General features: G+C 45.5%; 1 protein-coding gene across 1 annotated transcript; it reads right to left on the bottom strand.

Annotated features, from left to right (window-relative positions):
- Positions 1-7,710: 7,710 nt before the first annotated feature.
- LOC126524498 (uncharacterized) lies at positions 7,711-16,931 on the bottom strand. Its single transcript, XM_055067183.1, has 4 exons — positions 16,469-16,931; positions 15,811-15,881; positions 12,241-12,342; positions 7,711-9,841 (listed from the first exon to the last, which is right to left on the bottom strand). The coding sequence occupies exons 1-4, from the start codon at positions 16,662-16,664 to the stop codon at positions 8,585-8,587; spliced, it is 1,626 nt and encodes a 541-aa protein (XP_054923158.1). The 5' UTR covers positions 16,665-16,931; the 3' UTR covers positions 7,711-8,584.
- Between the last annotated feature and the right edge of the window lie 1,513 nt (positions 16,932-18,444).

The following is an 18,444-nucleotide window of genomic DNA, read 5'->3' as shown; positions in this document are numbered from 1 at the left end:
TTACCTTTTTTCATCTAACGTGCACAAGTATGCTTTTACCCTACTTGACATCCTGCACAATGCTGTGGTTGGCACAGACCATAAAAAACTATTTCATTTTATCGCTATAGACGAGGCAGCCTAAAGTTTGCCCGCGCGGCACCAGCGCCGCATGCTCCCCTAGCGGGCCGAGGGAAGTTTCGAAGGTCGTCGCTGCGTCAGCGCGCACCCGTGTTCTGTACGGCGGGAGCGCTCGTACGCGTTGTTTTTACGATGGCGAGTGCGACCTCATCAGCCAGGAAAGGTGGCACGCAATACTTCAGTGTTCTTGATTGCCACAGCAGCCTCGAAAACACGAAAGGCAGAACGGCGCCCGTGAAGTTCTACAGATTTCCGGGGAAGTGGCACGAGAAGGACAGACGACAAGCATGGATAACTGCAGTGCGCCGACTCAAGTAAGTCTGATACGTTCGCATTCGCGTGCAATATCATGGCCGCTCGATAAAAACGGAACAGTGGTATGCCTGTTTTTAGCGCACGGCCTTTTGTTTAGTCGTGTCACGCAGTTGAATTATGGTGACATCCGCCGTTTGTTAGCGGTAAATGCATGCGTGTTGCGCCGCTAAGCTCGACGACGCGAGCTCGATTCCTGGCCACGGCGGCCGCATTTCGAAAGGGGCGAAATGCAAGAACGCATGTTACCATGTTCTATGATTTTCCTACACGTTAAAGAACCCCCGGAGGGCAAAATTATTCCTGAGACTCCCCATTACAGCGTGCCTCATAATGATTTCGTGGCTTTGGCATGGTTTTGGCACTTAAAACCCCCGAGTTTATTTGATTGCATTGTGCCTTCCCTCGCGATCGGTATGGACGAGCTCAAGAGAATTATTTACCTTTTCCAAACGCTGCAACTTAAATTCCTAGTTGTGCAGGTAACGAAAGGGGCCGCGCGCTACTTTTGTGTGGTATAGCAGACCGTATTTAAGCAAGCCGCGGTCGTCGCGTACGTCAGTAAGCGGCAGATCAGAAAGCAGCCGCTCTAGACATGCGCGTTAGGTTTGTTGTTTGGCCATGCCTTCTAAGTTCACAGTATCCAAGCATACTTTAAGGTAATTACCACCTTTCACATTCCTGCTTCACTCTTCCTGCCAAAAGTCTTCGTTTCCTGTAGTAGCCGGCCATCGGCACGAGCTTACTTTAGCCGCTCGCCCGACGAGGAATTGATTTGCTTTGGTGAGGCATCTATCGTTAATGCTTGCGCTCGTTCTGCTGGTCCGAAGTCAATCCCTGGTTACCGTGGTCTCGGTTCATTTCGCGAAGCACTCAGTACAAGCCATTTCTCATGAACAGTGAAAAGATACCTTGCTGACTACTGCAATTAGTTGCAATGACTCCAACATCTGCATTGAATGAGGCGTGATATACACTAAATATTTATTGCAGCATGATGTAAGGCAACATGCGCATATGTAGTACTTGTTCATTTTTACCAGATGTGTGTTTTGGCTGTTGTGCTCTAGGATTTGGTTACTCTGGGAAGGAAACTGCTTTAGTGTTCTGGTGAAGCAGCGCACTGACCAGGACAAGGCGGGCACACGCAACAATACATGACACTCGCAGTGCTTTGTTAGGAATGGCCTGCCGAGGTGGCAATATGCAAGTTTTCCCAGCCAGCTGCAGCTGCGAGCGTTGCGAGCTTCCCCGAAGAGAACCATGGAAGCCTATCACAATTGCTGCGGTGACTCGTTTCGTAGGGACCTCGAGGTGCCGCTTCAACACCCCCTCGGCGCCGTTGTGACTAAACGCGATCGGCGGACCAACTATTGTTACTGAACTCGCCACCGCCGATATGGTCTCTCTGCAGCAAGAAGAGCTTCCCTAACAAAAGGGTGCTTTGCGGTACGTGGACCCCAGGATTCGTCACAGTCTGCTGACACTCGTGGCGATTGCAGGACGCAAGACAATGGACAACAGGCGGCCACGCTGCGGGGGTCAGCTCGGGGAATAAGACACGCCTTTCAAGACGTAAGCCCCGAGTTCTGCGGGGCCCGTCTCACCTCGGAGGGGGCAGTGAAACCTGTGTGCGTGTAAACTCCCTCCCCCCTTCCCTCAAAGGCGGCCCGGCTACGATGACGTCGAACGTTTTTGCCTCACCTAGGGATCTAGGGAACACGAAGTGTTTATAAGCAGCTGTAGGTCGCTGCTAGTGTGTGCTCGTCTGTGTGATTGTCTTCGTGCTCGCATGCTGTATGCTTCGTCTTGCGGGCTGCATTTGGGAGTCACGCTAGACTGTCGAATGTATCTCTTGTTCTAATGTAAAATATGTAAATAAATCCTGCTCGCCTAGTCCTGTCCCCCCAAGTTCCTCCCTACGACCTACAACCCTTACAAAGGCTGGCAGCGGCGAGATCGTCCTCGAACTCTGACAGCTTGTAACACTCGATTTGTACTGGTAAGTGCGCCGCTTCATCAACATCGTATGATTATTAATCACCAACTCGCCCAGCTTTCCACATTACTGCGTTGGCTTTATAATAATGCAGTTCTCTTCGTACCATGCAGTGATGTTATGTGAGAAGAAATAGGCAGCACAAGTTGCAGGTATCTCCGAATCACCATATATTGAAGGTGTGTACAGTTTCCCAAAAACATCTTGATTTGCGTTTTGCCTGAACCTAAGGCTGAGAGGGTATAAGGAGCTATAAGCTAGGCCACGTTGCTGAATATCGGAAGAGGGTCTTTCTCGTGAGTATAGTGCCATGCTTATTGTTTTATTTTTATTTTTTATTTACGTGTACCTTACAGGCCTTCGAGAAGGCATAGTGTAAGGGGGAAATACGGCAACATATTAGTATGGAATCAGGAAAGAAATAAACATCAGCATAATGAAAGGAGTACGCACAGAACACGGAAAATTAATACATTAGCAAATACAATATGTGGAGCAATAACAATAAATGGTAAACAACAACATAATAGCATAATAACATTGTAAACGTTTTTGCATGTTATACAGTAGTAAGTATTGTAAAAAAATTGGGAGCACTGAAATTCTTTAACATTGTAGAAAAAATGCAAGAAGATTACAAAAGAGATGACTTGTTTAGACGGTTGAAACGGCATATTGATCGGTTAGCAGATTGCGAAATGCAGTGTGTTTAGATTGGAATGCAATGGTATCTGGTAGTGCGTTCCATAAACGGACCGCACGGGGCAAAGCTGAAAAATTAAAAGCGTGTGTGTTGCCATAAATTCGGGTGTAGCTGAACTGATTGTTCAGTCGTTGTGACGTCGAGGATGCTTTGTTCAGGTTTGGTAAGGTTAGGCCAACTGTGTGAACAAATCTATGAAATAATAATAGAAGGGAAATATCACGGCGAGTAGTTAGTGGTTGCAACGAAAGATCAATTTTTATTTGGGTTACACTTGACTGGTTACTATAATTTTTAAAAATGAGACGGCTCGCTCTATTCTGGATGCTCTCCAGCAGTTCGATGAGGTAATTTTGATAAGGAGACCATATGCAAGAAGCGTACTCAATTTGTGGCCGTACAATAGTTACGTAAGCTAGTTTTCGTAGTGCTGAAGGCGCACTTCTGAAGTTGCGGCGCAGAAATCCTAATGATCTGGAGGCGTTAGCTGAAATAGAGGTGATGTGTTTAGTCCATGAAAGATTGTGTGTAAGGAGCACTCCTAAGTACTTATATTCTGTGGTGTGGTCAACTATGTTAGAATACAGATGATAAGAAAAGTGAGAGCTAACAGTTTTTCGAGAATAGGAAACTACTTTGCACTTCGACACGTTTAGGGACATGAGCCAAGTAGCACACCAATCACTGATATGTGCAAGATCATTTTGGAGTGCCGCGTGGTCAGAGGGACAGTTAATCTCACGGTATACAATGCAGTCGTCAGCAAATAATCGTACAGAAGATGATATATTGTTAGGTAAGTCGTTAATGTAAATTAAAAAGTGAAGAGGCCCAAGTACACTGCCTTGAGGTACACCAGAGGTGACGTCAGAGAGGCCAGAGGAAAAGTTAGCAACAACAGTGAACTGTTCGCGATTAGTAAGAAAATTACGAATCCATGATATGGTTAGTGAGTCGAGTTTAATTGCTGAGAGCTTTGATATCAAAGCTCTCAGCAATTAACAGGAGCATGTATTACCAATTAGCAATTAACAGCAGAACACATGCATTAGGGTGCCTAATGCATGTGTTCTTTCTGTGCTCCAAGTGCTGATGACACTCCCTGGGAGACATCAAAAAGCACGCGAATTTGCAGCACCCATTTCGTGGCAACTGCTGCAAGAGTGGCCTAAGTCAGCATCCATCATACATCCCTATCATCTTCCCACCTGTATACAGAAAGAAAGCACCAGGTCGAGAGAGGGCGAAAAGGTATGACTGATAGTGTGCAAGTATCATAACTTGTAGTAGTAGCACCCTTGTAGAATAATATATGGACGTAATTACAGGAACGTTACCTTTGTAAACATATTATTATGAGTCATTTATTTCCACAACAAATAGGCACATATACTGTCTCATTTCTATGCGATGCAGATGGGAGCGGCGTCTAAAAGACCAATGACATTCACAGCAGTCTTCTCAGCAGTCAGCACCACTGGGACATGTGCCTTCGTACTGCAGCGACACAGCTCTTGAGAAGCAGCAAGACACATGTGAAACAGACTCCAGAACATGTCTCTCTTTAGTGAAAGAACCGTCAACAAGCAGCCCATTGGATCTGCAGTCATAAAGTAGTATGACAACAGAAGTTCCTGCTGCCAGAGTGACTTATGTTGTAATTGAAATAAAAGTGACTAAATTTCTGAACTTGGTGCATACCTTTAACTCAACGTCGTCTACGACCTTGTCAGCCGCCTGTGACACTCACTTGGCTTTCACTGTCACATCACCGTCCATAATTTGTTCAATGCCGAACACTTGCGGGAGCAGACGCTCCCCTTTCGTGAGGTTGCCGCCGCGAAAAAAGCTGTAGGCGTCGGCAACCTTCTTGAAACCGAACTGCCCTCTTTGCATCGCTGTCGCGAAAGAAGGCGATCTGCCGCCGTCGAGAACGGAGCGCCGTGAGCATGAGAAGCGAAGAAAAGCGGGGTCAAAACAATGTAAACAAAGCGGAGACTGCGCCACGGCGCGACCGCGCTGATTGACGTTTCCACATTGGGGGTGCTGTCAGGGGGCGCAGTTGCGCCTCCTGGCCATGGTTTTCTCGTCTATAGCAGTTATATTGACGCGAAATAAGTTTGCACGTGATGACACGGGACCCTTAAGGCGAGAACGACGAAGTTCGTGGTTGCGGGCGCGCTCTCAGAGGTCCAGGCATCGCTAAAGGCAGACGTTTTTTTGCCAATCTCTCGGTGGTAAACTGTTTTAGTTGTAATAGCTGGGTGACAATATGTACACTCCAGGCACATTTCTACCGTCCCCGTGATGTTCCGTATAAAGTCCAAGGGAGATAACATCGTCGCCCCGCGCCGTATGTTGTATGTGCGAGTGAAAGCGGGCGAGAGTGAGCCGACGATGGTGGCTAAATGTCGCGCGCGCAAAAGAGGGGAAAAGGGGGCAGAAGCGCGCCGTCTTCCGTCGCACGCAAGCAACCGGGGGGGGGGGGGGCGAGGAAGGAGAGGGCGTTCTACACCGACAGTGATTAAGCATGGCACGGCCACTTGCGGTCGCGCGGGCGCTATATTCAAAACGATCTGCGATGGGACAGGGTACGCCAAGTGCTGATAGCTTCGAGCGCGCTGTGTTCCCACGGCTTAGTTCGCATAGAAGGTAGGCGCAGCAAGAATGCCAGTTCGCTCGCTGCTGGTGCCGCGCATGCTCACTTCAGCGTTCTCACAGTAAGTGTACGCGGTCATCAAGTGAGATGTGTTCATGTTTACTTGTGCGCGCGTTACACTATGCTTGTTAAGTTAGTAACTGAATTTTTGCAAGTTTACATGGCCGATAAAACCACTATCCTTATTTCGTATCGCTGTCTATTCATGTATTATCCCAATCGATGCTTCGCCTTCTGGGTGAAGCTGCAACTTTATTGTTTCCCCCCGGGGCATTTCCAGCTCTACTTCTTATTGCACCTTCTCATGGAGGCATTCTTTACTCTAAGTATTATCATTTAAGTGGATTGTACCAATATATCTCCCTTATTACTCCTAGAGCCATCATGCTTTAGAAATGCACAGCCTTTTATTCTGTCCAGAAAATAAATCACCGACGATTACGATACTCCCTAATGCAACATTTCAACGCAGCTCTATACTTGTTTTTATTTCGCGATATATTGGCTTGTACGTACAACCTGCTTGATGCGGCGCATTGCAAATGGAGCGAAGTGTAGCGCGACCTCCTCGCTACTCGGAAGATCGCGAGAGGCAGCACGCGGGCGAAACGTGGGCGCGATTCACAGCAGCCGGCGCAGACAGACCTCCACTCATGTAGTACTTTGTTTCCATATATGGTATCGGTGAACGCGCTCGCCGCATGCCATACATAAAGAGATGACGGCGCGCTACTCTGGCGCCATGCCCTCCTCCTCCGCACTCCTCGCGCTGCATTCGCTTTCGCGTCTTTCGTTCCCAACTGCGCTCCGCGTTCGCTCTTTCATCCTTCGCTGTGCTCTTTCGCTCGGTTACACCGAGGGACGACACCAACGCGAAACGCAGGAACGGGCGCCTGAGAGCTGCGCTCTGGAACAGTCAGACGGAAGTCTTCCTCCCAAGGTGAAGCACTCGCTCGCATTTGAATGCTGGGCATAACGCCACAGATGATCACTGTACAAAATAACACTGAAGGCTGGGAACGCTTTCGACCTTTCGTATACATCGGCACAAGAAATAAGCAAGCAATAGAAAGCAGTAGAAGGAGTTTCTAATCATAGCAAAACAATCATAGATTAAATGATATGCAACAGAGCGCACAAGTACGACAGAGGAAATTATGTGTTTTCTACAAGTAGGTAGTGGCTTTTAAAAAGTGGCAATCTCTGCTTTTGCCTTAGGTCATTTACTATACAAATGCTATGAAATAGATGGCGTTACGGCATATAAGCCGCATAGAATGTTTTATTTTTTTTTTCACATGTCATGGCTCCGTACTGCTGTGTGTGTGGGCTTCAAAATGTAGACACCAGTTAAGTAGCGAAATCTGCGTCCGATCTATTTTTTTTCGCTTGCACAGAACTGAGAGAGAGAGAGAGTGTGTACACTTTATTGAGAACCAGCAGTTTAGTCGGCTAGGCCTAGGCCTCCCACGATGGGACGTCGAGGTCTTGCCTCTTCGCCGCTTGGTAGGCCTGCTGGGTAGCCCAGAGTTTGTCGTCGAGATGGGAGCTGCGCAAGGCTGCGTGCCATCTCGACGAGAGGGTCACGTGAGTTACTTATATTAAAAAATCAAAGTGTTTTATTCATTGATTGGCCAGCATTCACTGAACAAGGACGCCTACGATACTTATATGCCAGTATTCTTTTTTAGCGTTGCATAGCTTAACTCTGCATATTATTTAGTGAATTGACTGAATATACACCAAACTTTGTCTCTTCACTTCGTAAGAGAGTAAAGCATGAGGGACTGTCATTTATTCCTTGGTTCGGCGGTAAAGTAAGGAATGAGATTTATTCACTGATTGCATTCAAGTTTCTTTTTCAAGCCATACGCGGTTACCCTATTGTTAGGAGAAAACCGAAATTAACACACGATAACCAAAGCACAAAAAACAGCATTTTATTAAACCTAGACATAGGAAAAACAAGCTTGCTTATTCATTAAAACATTTCTTTCTTCAATTAAAAAATTGCTTTCAGATGATGACAAAACGCATATAAGTTGAGCTGGAATATTTCACCAGGCAACAGTAACGTGCAAAATAAATCCTAGAGTGTACAGTGAAGTTGTCATCATCAAATGACATATGAACACTCGATTGGATTATGTCTACGATTCCATTTAGAAACGACCAAACTGGAGCAGCTCACTGCCTGTAGCACGCACATATACCAGCAATTGTTTCCCTAATGTGACTTTCGAAAGATTCGCTGGCAATGTTCTGGCGCGGAAGCATAGAGGTTTTACTTATTGGATGCTTTCAATGGCTAATATAAGACACCTATTTTAGTGTCCTGCGAATCAAGAATTAGAGGAATTAAGAAAGAAAGGGAATGCAAAGACGCGCGGTCGCCTAAATTTACGATAGGGTCTACGTGCCTTGAATTGGTGAAAATTATTTGCCAGCGCCTAATTACGTAGCCCTCGTAGTCAATTGGGCAGCCACCACGAAACGAGACGTGCGGGTTGAATCAATAAAGCTAAAATAATATCCTAATCACCACGATTAAGCACCGCCGTATGATGACATGCCTATATTTTAGCTATTGCTAAATGACCGACGCCCCACTAATTGAAACAGATTGAAGTGTTTGCCGTTTGCATGTGTGTACTCCATCACCAATTTACCAGTGGCAATGCGGAAACTCTCGCAACTGAGAGTGAGGCTGCTTCTTAGAGGACCCCTCTGCCAAGCCTATTTATATTCGTTAGTTCGAGATGTGCCTTCAGGGTACTATTTACTTAATCTTTTAAAATCTACTGCCTTCATTTCCTTTGTCAACGTCGATGTGAACGCCAGTTGCGTCAACTCTGACTGATACTTTTGACCCTGCCCGTACGTCTGTGTGCACCGGTGCTGTTGGGAGTGCAGAAGAACTGCCCCCTTTGTCAGTGTTTTTCTCGGTCGTACCGGATCCAGCACTTACGGCTGGTCCTGTTGTTGTAGTTTCGGTTTTTGCGTTAACGTTCGTTCCAGTCACCTGGCCATTGACGGCAACGATGGTTGCTGCACTCTTTGTGACATCGGTCGTGTCGGTTCTAGCGCCCTCGCTTGCGTCGGTTTTACTGCTGTTGGTGTTTTGTGCCTGGTCGGTGCCAACAGTCTCGGTCACGTCCGTTCCAGTGCTCTTGGCTGTCGGGGTCGCGCTGGCTTCAGCACCCTCGCTTTTCTTCGCGCCGTTTTCTCCCCCGCCTGTGCCTTCCGGCTTGCCTGTTTCTGTCTCGCCTGTATTTCCTGTCTCTGTGCCTTCAGCGCCAGCTGCCTTCCCCTCTACGTCGGGTTTATTAGGTGGAGAGGATTTGGCGTCTGGACCTTCAGCTCCGCTAGAACCCGAGTCTTTGTGCTTATTTCCTCGATCAAGAAGTTTGTAAGTCACAAGACCCGCGCCTCCTGCGGCCATACCACCAGCCAGCATTTTCAGTGCTGTACTACTTTTTTTTTTCTTGCGTCGCGCGTCAACTACAACGACAGAAGGGTAGCCAGTGCCATACGGCGAGCCATACACGCCGCTTCCTGCGCCGTGCATGTTTCCATTGAAATAAGTATTGTCATTGTAATTGTTTTGAGGGCGGCCACCTTTTCTGTTTCTTCTGCGCTTTTTAGTCCTCCTTTTCACTCTTGACAGGGAAATGTATTTTCCACTGCCAGACAGTTCGATGCCGTCACGCCCTCCTTCTTCGGAGCGTCCCGCAGCACGTTTCATACGTAACAGATGCTGAAGTGCACTTCGAGCGCTCAGTTCTCTGGCAAATAAAGGTGCGCCGCTTTTCTTTCCATTTTCGCTCACAACTTCATCGGTATACGGATTCACTTTTGCTTCACTGAGAAAGCCGTATCTCGCATAGCCGCCGCTAGTTGAGACTGCAGGGCTACCAGCATAATTGTCGCCGTTGGTATTGATGTTGTGGTAGCTTGTCATGCCGGAGCTGGGTTCCCATTGGAAGTGCTCTGGTGCATCGTAATTGCCAATATCGAGGCAGGCCCCTCCACTGCAATGGCCCATATGCTAGTGGAAAGACAGAAAAGTCGACGAAAATTATTAGAGATCTTTATTAGGAAAGAGCAATACGTAATGCATAATTCTGCGCGTCATAATCCGTTGCAGCTCCGAGCACAAATTTTGAAATTATTGTAAATAACTCTCATATCAGAAGCCAGGCAGCTCAGTAAAATGGGACACGCAGAATATAGTAAATAAAATAAACAACAGGGTATTGCGACCCTGTAGAACAACCAGTACAATTTTCAGCGCAGGTATAGCTTTTGAGTAGCTATTTTAGAAATTTTATTTGTGGGTACTTAAACCACATTCTTTGAAACGTAGCCCATGTACGACTCACCTAGTACTCACCCGTTTTAACAGTTGTTGGAATAAAAAGCTTTCGAACACTTACCTTGCAAGTCTTTTCGTAAAAACCATAATTCACCCCCCCCCCCCCCCCCCCCCAGTCATCTTCACAGGCACATCAGCCTATATGTGCCTCCGTATTCACCAAATTTTGCCTTGGACAAAGTTGTAGTTATCACCGGATCACAGGCCTATTCCGTGGCGTTCGTAAAACACGCTTATAACTCGCCTGAGTGCTGGCATGTGTAATTTAGTGAAAAACAATAACTGACTGTAAAATTCTAGACAAACATTTGTTCTAATAGTCTATGCCGGGATTCTTAAATGCCCATGCCATCATCTCTTTATTTCACTCCGGCGTAATTTCAGGTTAAGACAGACAGTACTCAGTGGATGATTTTCCAGGTGCTTTAAATTAGGCTTTTGAGCACGATGAAGAGCTGTTTCATAATATTACCAAGCATTTGACCGTGTTTTCCACAGCCTTCTGTTACCTAATTATGGCTGTTGAACTTAAGGCGCTCCTTTCTGGTGTTGTTGAGGCAATTTTTCGTGAGACAGACAGCAACTTTTACCTCGTGGGCATGATCGCAGTAACCTCTCCCTAATAAAAAGAGGCGTACTTCAAGGTTCTTCATTCAATCCATAATCGGTCATTTTCTCAAACCACCTCTCCGTAGCTGTTTTGTTCCATATATATATATATATATATATATATATATATATATATATATATATATATATATATATATATATATACATATATATATATATATATGTATATATATCTATGAAAGTAGCATAATCTATGGTTGTGTAAACAGGTCTAAAACAATTTTTTTTTTGTTTTCATAACCGATTAAACAATGCCGTTATCAAAATTGTCGCCTACATGGCATAAATAATGTCCATATTGTGTAGAAACGCTCCATTTCGTTAAGCATTGTAGCCACAATCGAAAGCGTTTTTATCATTATCAGCTGTGATGTTGGTTTTCTCAATGCCCTAGGTCATATTACGTCGGTGTGAGGTCAGTGGAGGCAAATCGTTTTATGGTCGGAATTTTGATGGCCCACTAACAGCGCGGGTTTTCGAGATTACACAGCCCCATAAACGCTGATAGTGTTGCCCTATTGACTCAGGAAGTCCAGCCTCATGCTTGGCCTCTGGTTCTGATTAATTAGAATATATTACGCTACTTTCAGCAGTGATGGCGGCGATCATCCTTCCTCTGTGCGAGCTGCCTGCTGCATGTTTTAACTATTCCACGGACGTCCTATACAAAGTGACAAACGCTTCGATTTAATTGAGATAAGCTGAATTAACATGGCAAGCTGGGCGAGTTGGTGATGGAACATGTTCCTAGGGGTGGGCAGCGCAACCCGCATGAAAGACAAAAGGAAGTACACGATACGATCGTGTACTTGCTTTTGTATTTCGTCCGGTCTGCGCTGCCCACTACTAGAAAGATGTTTAATTCAGATAACCTATGCACCATAATAACATGAATTACACAAAGGAATATGAAAAAAAAAAATGTGAAGTGAGAGACCCTTGTGCTAAACTGCATAAGCTATGTGATAGAGTTCGGGTAACTCCCGGCGTAAACCAGAAAACCTGAGTTGGCACTCATTTAATGACAGGCCTGAAACTTGGAAAAGAAAGATAGCGTTTTGCTGAAGTCGCCAGAAGAAGCATGTGACGGCATTCCAATGGAATGAATCGACTGGCATCACGTGAGAATGGGCCTATTAGGTTGATTGCTATGCTGAATATCATATTGTTGCCCTCCTCAATCCATCACGCCATAACATATCTTCAGCTCTATCAGATAAGACATTAACACTGTGTGCGGTTCGCTAAAGTACACTAAATCCCATACATGTAAGGCTTTCACCAAGGCTGATGTATTTTTGGTCATTGGCAATTCAACAGACGCCCCTGAAAAATGCGTGTGCTACATATATCTAGTCGACTTAGCCTCTTTACGAACCAAGATGAGGATGTACAATATCACGCTTTAAATATAACATTATTCGTACCATGTATTTACTTACCCTGCACGGTGTTCCATCGGGTTCAGATTGCATAATAACGTTGAAACGTTCTCTGATGTATTTTATTATGCATGGGAATCGGCAGGGAGTCAAAGCGGAAGTCTGAAGAAAAGAACAAAGACATTTTTCACCTAACGTCAAGGCGCACGTAAGAATACAGGTCCATTATGCTTGTCTTGCACCTCGAAACAGTTACGGGTAAGTGACCGCGAAATTCACTAATTCACGAATTTATCTTTGCCGATAAAATGATCTGTTGGGATTGTTATTTTGTGAACCTATAGGCCTATCTCATGGGTATAGGTGGAAAGTGACAAAGGCGCGCAAAAGGAAGACAGTCAATAGGCGGCGAGGACTTACGGAGTCGCCATCTGTCGGAAGCGCCTTTCTTGCGTAGTATAAGATATAACGCGAGGTGCTGCTCAGAGTCGACGCTTAACAAAAAACCACGCGAGAGCCCTCGCTGACATTTCTGCAAGTACTCTCGAAACGACAGAAGTTCTTTACTGTCTAAATAATAATCTTGGGCAAACGGAAACCACAGAATGGTTTGTCGACGCTATCTCTTCGCCGAATTCTCACAGTGAACGCCCACTGCGCGCGGTCGCCGTGATGGAGTCCTCTGAACTGTTTTCTTGCGTGAAAGGTAGGCAACCGCTGAGAGCCAACTATGTACAGTAGCTACTTAAAGTGGGCTGTCTGTATAATGAAACGGAGCACAACAGAATGATGCCTCAAGGCAGCGATCAGACGTGTTCGCAGTGACCGATTTGCGCGTCTGCATGTATGTCCGCGGGCAATATTTCGCTTTCGCTGCGAGCGCGTTTTAACACCGTTCCGTGAGCTCTAGGAAGCAGCATATGAGTTTTTGACACTACACAAGCAACCATTTTTGCATGGACGCTATCAGAGCTGTTCAAAAATAGTGAAGTTATAACTAGGCACTTCGAAGCCTACGGAGACTTGTTATGCGCAGTCGCAGCGACTAAATCTTTTTTTTTTTTGCTGCTTCTAAATTCTTGGACCTTTCGATATCATTATTTCTCAAGTTGCACCACACTGTCTGTTGATTGGTCCTCTCAGTTACCAATTTCCCGCAGCTTGTTTTTTCTTATTCCTATGTACAATCACTGTTTGGTGCTAACACAAAGATGAGCATATGCCATGACTTTTTTTTAAATGTGCGTTTTACTGTTCCCTTTCTCTTTCAGTGAACTTGCCAGTATCTTGCAGCAATAACTTCATACACCAATACTTCATCACATTAGCCGGGCAACGCGCGCGGTCGAGCGTCTCAGTGCGCGCTCTCTGCTACTCACTCAACATCGCAACCCCGACGCTCTATCAGAAATCTTCCTCGCGGAAGTGCTTGCTTCATACCCGAGTTGTAGCCGATGGCTGCTTGCCGGTTATAAGCTTAGCGATCCAAGCTTCCCGCCACTTCTTGTCCCGCGGGTACATGTGAAGGCTGACACAAGGCTCCGTTGCGTACTTCCGGCACTGCGGCACCGAGCAGTAGCCTACCGTTTTGGACGCCTTCAAAGACAGCCGCTACTCAATATAGTGTTTTCAAGTAGACAACCGAAGCGGGAAAACCTCCCCAATTAATCAGAACCGCAGCTCAGGTGGGGCTTATAAACTTTCGTTTTCAGCTTGCTTTGGCGCTTCCGATGCAGCCGACACCGCCTCTGTGTTCACGTGATCCCTTATACCACCTCACGTGAAACCTCACGCCAATGGCAGCACAATGCGAGGTGAGAGGCGCTGGCTCTCCGCACGCTCTGATGCGCTCAAAAATCCGTAGTTCTAACGCATTTTTGATGTAGTGTACGAGCGCCATATTCGACGATTTTTTATGCTGATCGCCGTGTGCCTGCGATAGTGGGGTGCTTCAGGGCCATTCATTTGGGCAGCCACTGAAAATAAACATTGTACGATTCCACTTGAAGATTCACGCTTGGCTACTTGTACCGCTTGTCGCATTACCCGGATCTAGCGTGCTTCCGTCAAGTATTACATGGCTGGCACAGCTGGAATAGGCATCGCTCAGGCACATAGCGCAAAGTGCCTAACACCGCGTCGCACCCTTCGCCTCTTGGTTTCCTGAGACGGCGTCCCATCGAACGGTTTGCCTATGTTCTCCGTGTCATAGCCTTGCCCCGTTTAGAAGCATTGTGTGATATATCCTCGCGAGGTCTTTTCAAATTACACATTGCCTCCAATACTTTTACAGTTTACCTTGCAAGTGAGCATACAGACTCCTCATATGAAGAAAGATTCACGCAGAACGGTATACAGGGTGTCCTTGCTGTCGTTATCCAAGCTTTTCATAGTAAAATATCGTATACACGAGGATGCAAGCAATGTCATTCTGTCAGCGGTGATGTACCGCACCAGGAGTATATCTTCCATAATGGAACTATCGTTAATTAAATGAGATCAGTTAACGAATATTTTAATTACTGAATTGAGGGCGCAAATGTTGATAGAAAAGTAACGATTGTGTTAAAAAGTCCGATTCAGTGGTGTTTAGTGTGCAATTTCGGCTGTAAGTATTTTTTCCGCGAAACGTGAAAATAGCCGCATGATTGCGCGTCCGTGCGCCGCGACACCAGCCGTCCCAGGCGTTACTCGGAAGACTTAAACCGAAGCTATCGGCACTCCGCACACTCTGTCCCTATCGCAGATCGCTTTCAAGATAGCTTGGCCGCACCACACGCAGCCGCCAGGGCAGTAGGACGCCCCCTCCTCTTCTCCCGGTGCCTTGCGCGCGACTGAAGGCGGCGCGCTTCCTCCCCGCTTTCCTGGCTCACCCTCGAACGCTTTCAGTCACACGTACTAGATACGGCGGGCGGTGACGATGTTATCGTCCTCTGACTTAGCACGGAACGTCACAGTGACGCCACCGCCGCCGACGACAGCAGAATATTTAAGAGAAATAACCTCACTACCTCGCGCGTGAGCGAACCTACATCCCACGATTTTTATGCGTATTCACACAGTGTGTAATGGAGAGAGCGCCAGCTGCTTGAAGAAACGCATACGGTTATTGATTTGGAATGGTTATCCTACATACGAATATCTCCAGTTATGGACTGCACTTCTCTCTTCCTCTCCTCCAAAATCGCTACACACATATGCAGAGCCCTCGTTTCTGATATGTTTACAAAGGGCAACACTCGCACTAAAGAAACTTCTCTTATACGTAAGTATTGTGTGAAATTCAAGACCGTCGCCGCCTTCGTCACGTTCACTATTACGCGCAGTGGACTTACGCTGTGACCCAATGAGTAAGTTCTTATGCGTGTGACTTTTCGAATACTAGCCATAGCTCTGAAGAAATAAAACGAAGGACACCGACCAACATAGAAGTGCTAAAAAATGAAAAAATCTAAAAGACGTTTCGGCTTCGCTACGGAAGCCTTGTTCACAATCTAGCCATAGCTCTATTTATTTGACTTCGTGCTTGAAAAGCTACCTTTATTGCAAAACCTATGCTGTGCCCACTTAGTAAACTGCCGACATCTAGCGCGCTCAGCATGCAGTCTTCTGTTACGTGCATATACTTACAATATCGGGTGGCACCAGCCGCTGACATTGCAAAATGCCTGCGTAGGAGCATTTCATCGTACATGGCCCAGCTACATGGAAAAGCAAATGATAAGAGAAAGTGCTAATGGATTTTGAATGCTCATTTTAGTCTTCTAAATAACCCCACCCTTTATTAAAAGTGAGAACTCATTTGGTTGTCCTTGTGCCCATAATCATATACTGTGCGCAATCAGCATTCTGTGTTTGTAGACCCAAACAAAGCGCAACTTTTGACATCCTGACAGCTTATCGCTAAAGCGCGCCCGTTTCACGAACACAGTATAATAATTTTGAGAGTGATTGACTTACAAGTCCGAAAATTATCCACATGTGTTAAGGTGTACTTCAGTTCAGCGCACCGAAGAAGGCTATTGATGTTCATATAGGCTTTGCAGGTTACCCGGCTAAAATAATTCACATGGTTGTCATGATCAAGGGCACTTTAAAACCAGCCCTACTGTCCCTTGTTAAGAACAATTCGAACGTTTAAAATTGAAACAAATATATTTTCTATGCTCTTCAGACTTCCGCGAAGAGCTTTGTAGTTCTCGCTAACATATTTACTGCAAGCGTTTACTTGTACATCTGCTGCATGAATGCTTGGAAGCTTAATTTCTGGGAGTAAAATTTTGCTCACCCACAATGAAGAGCAAAACACGGATGAGGCTGGAACTAGTATCCATTCCCAACACTGACAAGGTCTTGAAATACGGGTCACCGCCAGGACAAGCTTCTATATTGCTCTTCTTCGCCATGGAGATGACTGATAGCATTGTATATCTAGTATTATAGGAACTAAGGTTCTTGCACTTTAAAAATAATTTTCTAGCCATTGTTCAAATCCACGTGTACGTCCATTGTAAAAAAACACAATAGTGAAAAAGGAGAACATTGTTTTTTGTGGCGGTTCAACGCAAAAATGCATGTCAGTTTTCTCGTCATTCACGCTACACGTCCTTGTCGTAGGTTTCTGATGGTAAAAAGAGATTACCTGCGACTAGGTGTAAAAAGTAACAATAACAAATAATTACACTGCACGAGCCAAGACTTCCAGAAAAAAAAAATCGATCGCTTTAAGAAGTCATCAGCGAAAAAAATCAAACGAGATCTTTCATATTGACTTCACTGACTTCGCAAACGTCGACACTGCAGCTAAAGGCAGAAAGAAAGCTGCAATGGAAATGAAAACATACGCTTCACGTAGACTTTTCGTTATACGCGTGGCCGTGGCCGAAACATTCCGTACTCTATGGAAACACGTTCACTTAGATAAATCCCTGCTAGCCAACGCCACTGGGAAGAAGAAAGGAGAAAAGTTGAGGAACAATGGAAACAGCAGTTTAAGTCTTCAAACGTTTCTTTTATGAGGAAGGTTCTTAAGTGATTAGATTCTATGATATAATATATTCCAACATTGTTTATGACCGTGTCAACCACTTGAGCAAGCTGGCAGATGCCAGCTGTCTGCCTTTGTGTCAGCGTTTATTGGCAGTGGCGGCTGACCAGTGGAGCAGAGCATGTCACACTGGCCTTATCGCTGTTGTTGTTGTTGTTGCTTATCGCTGTAGTTGTTGTTGCCTGAAAATATGCCCGTACCCGCCAGGAGGATTGGCGACACCAGGTTTATTGAAAAGAGCATCAAACAAAATACCAAAAGGGGTGAAGGCAAACATTCAAAACGGATCATTAGGCAACTGAATGCTAACAAAAATTACCAGAGGGCCTAGACACGAATTTAGGAACAAACGAAAATAAAGCGTCTCACATTCGGTACCCAAGCAGCGAAGCCTTCCTGACGCTTGAATGAACCTGTGTATCATTCACATTTGGCTTGAGCCTGTTTGACAGGCACCAAAAGACAAAATATTTGGCTTAGTAAGCGCTAATCCCTGCTTACTAGTTGGAAATACGAGGAAAATTCTGCGGAGGGAGGAGAAGCGGCGGCAAGAAAGAAAGAAATGATCCGTAGTTTCCAGTTCATTGCAAGAAGAGCAGAGGTTAATAACAGATAAACCAGACATATGAAGGTAAACATTTAGGCGGGGAACTCCACAACGGAAGCTTGATAAGCTCATCTCGCGTTGTCGTGAAAGGCATTTGGTCGTGTTCCACCGGAAGTTTAGAAGCCTAAAATCGTCTGCGGAAAGTAGGGATGATTCATAACTGTTTAGAAATAAAAGGCGTTTAATTGGCCTGGTAACACGCACGACTGATCGTCGTCTTACGGGTGTTACGGGTGCCGGAAAATTGAAAGCCGGTGCCAAACCAGCCTAAATGAGCCTCTTCAGCACATACGCATGATTTAATTACTTTAGAAGAGTAGCAAAAGGATAAAAAAATAATAAAAAGAAACATTCACGCTATCTATAACAAAACTATTCTGGGTTTCCTAACTACCGACCGGAATCTAGAAGATTATATGACCTGACTAAATTTAGCTAATCTGATTGATCTTGTATTACCATAAATGTACACACACTAACTTCTAGTGCACAAATGTCATGTAAAATACAAGATGGTTTTGGGTAGGGCAGGCAGCCTAACTTCTTAGTAAGAACATCGCCTAAGTAAGCTGCTTAGAATTAGTGCCTGCTACTCTGATATGAACGCGGA

The sequence above is a fragment of the Dermacentor andersoni genome, chromosome 3, assembly GCF_023375885.2.
Source record: "Dermacentor andersoni chromosome 3, qqDerAnde1_hic_scaffold, whole genome shotgun sequence".
In the NCBI taxonomy this organism is placed as follows: Eukaryota; Metazoa; Arthropoda; class Arachnida; order Ixodida; family Ixodidae; genus Dermacentor; species Dermacentor andersoni.
Note: the sequence above shows the minus strand (reverse complement) of the source record. Positions and strands in the feature narration are given on the sequence as shown.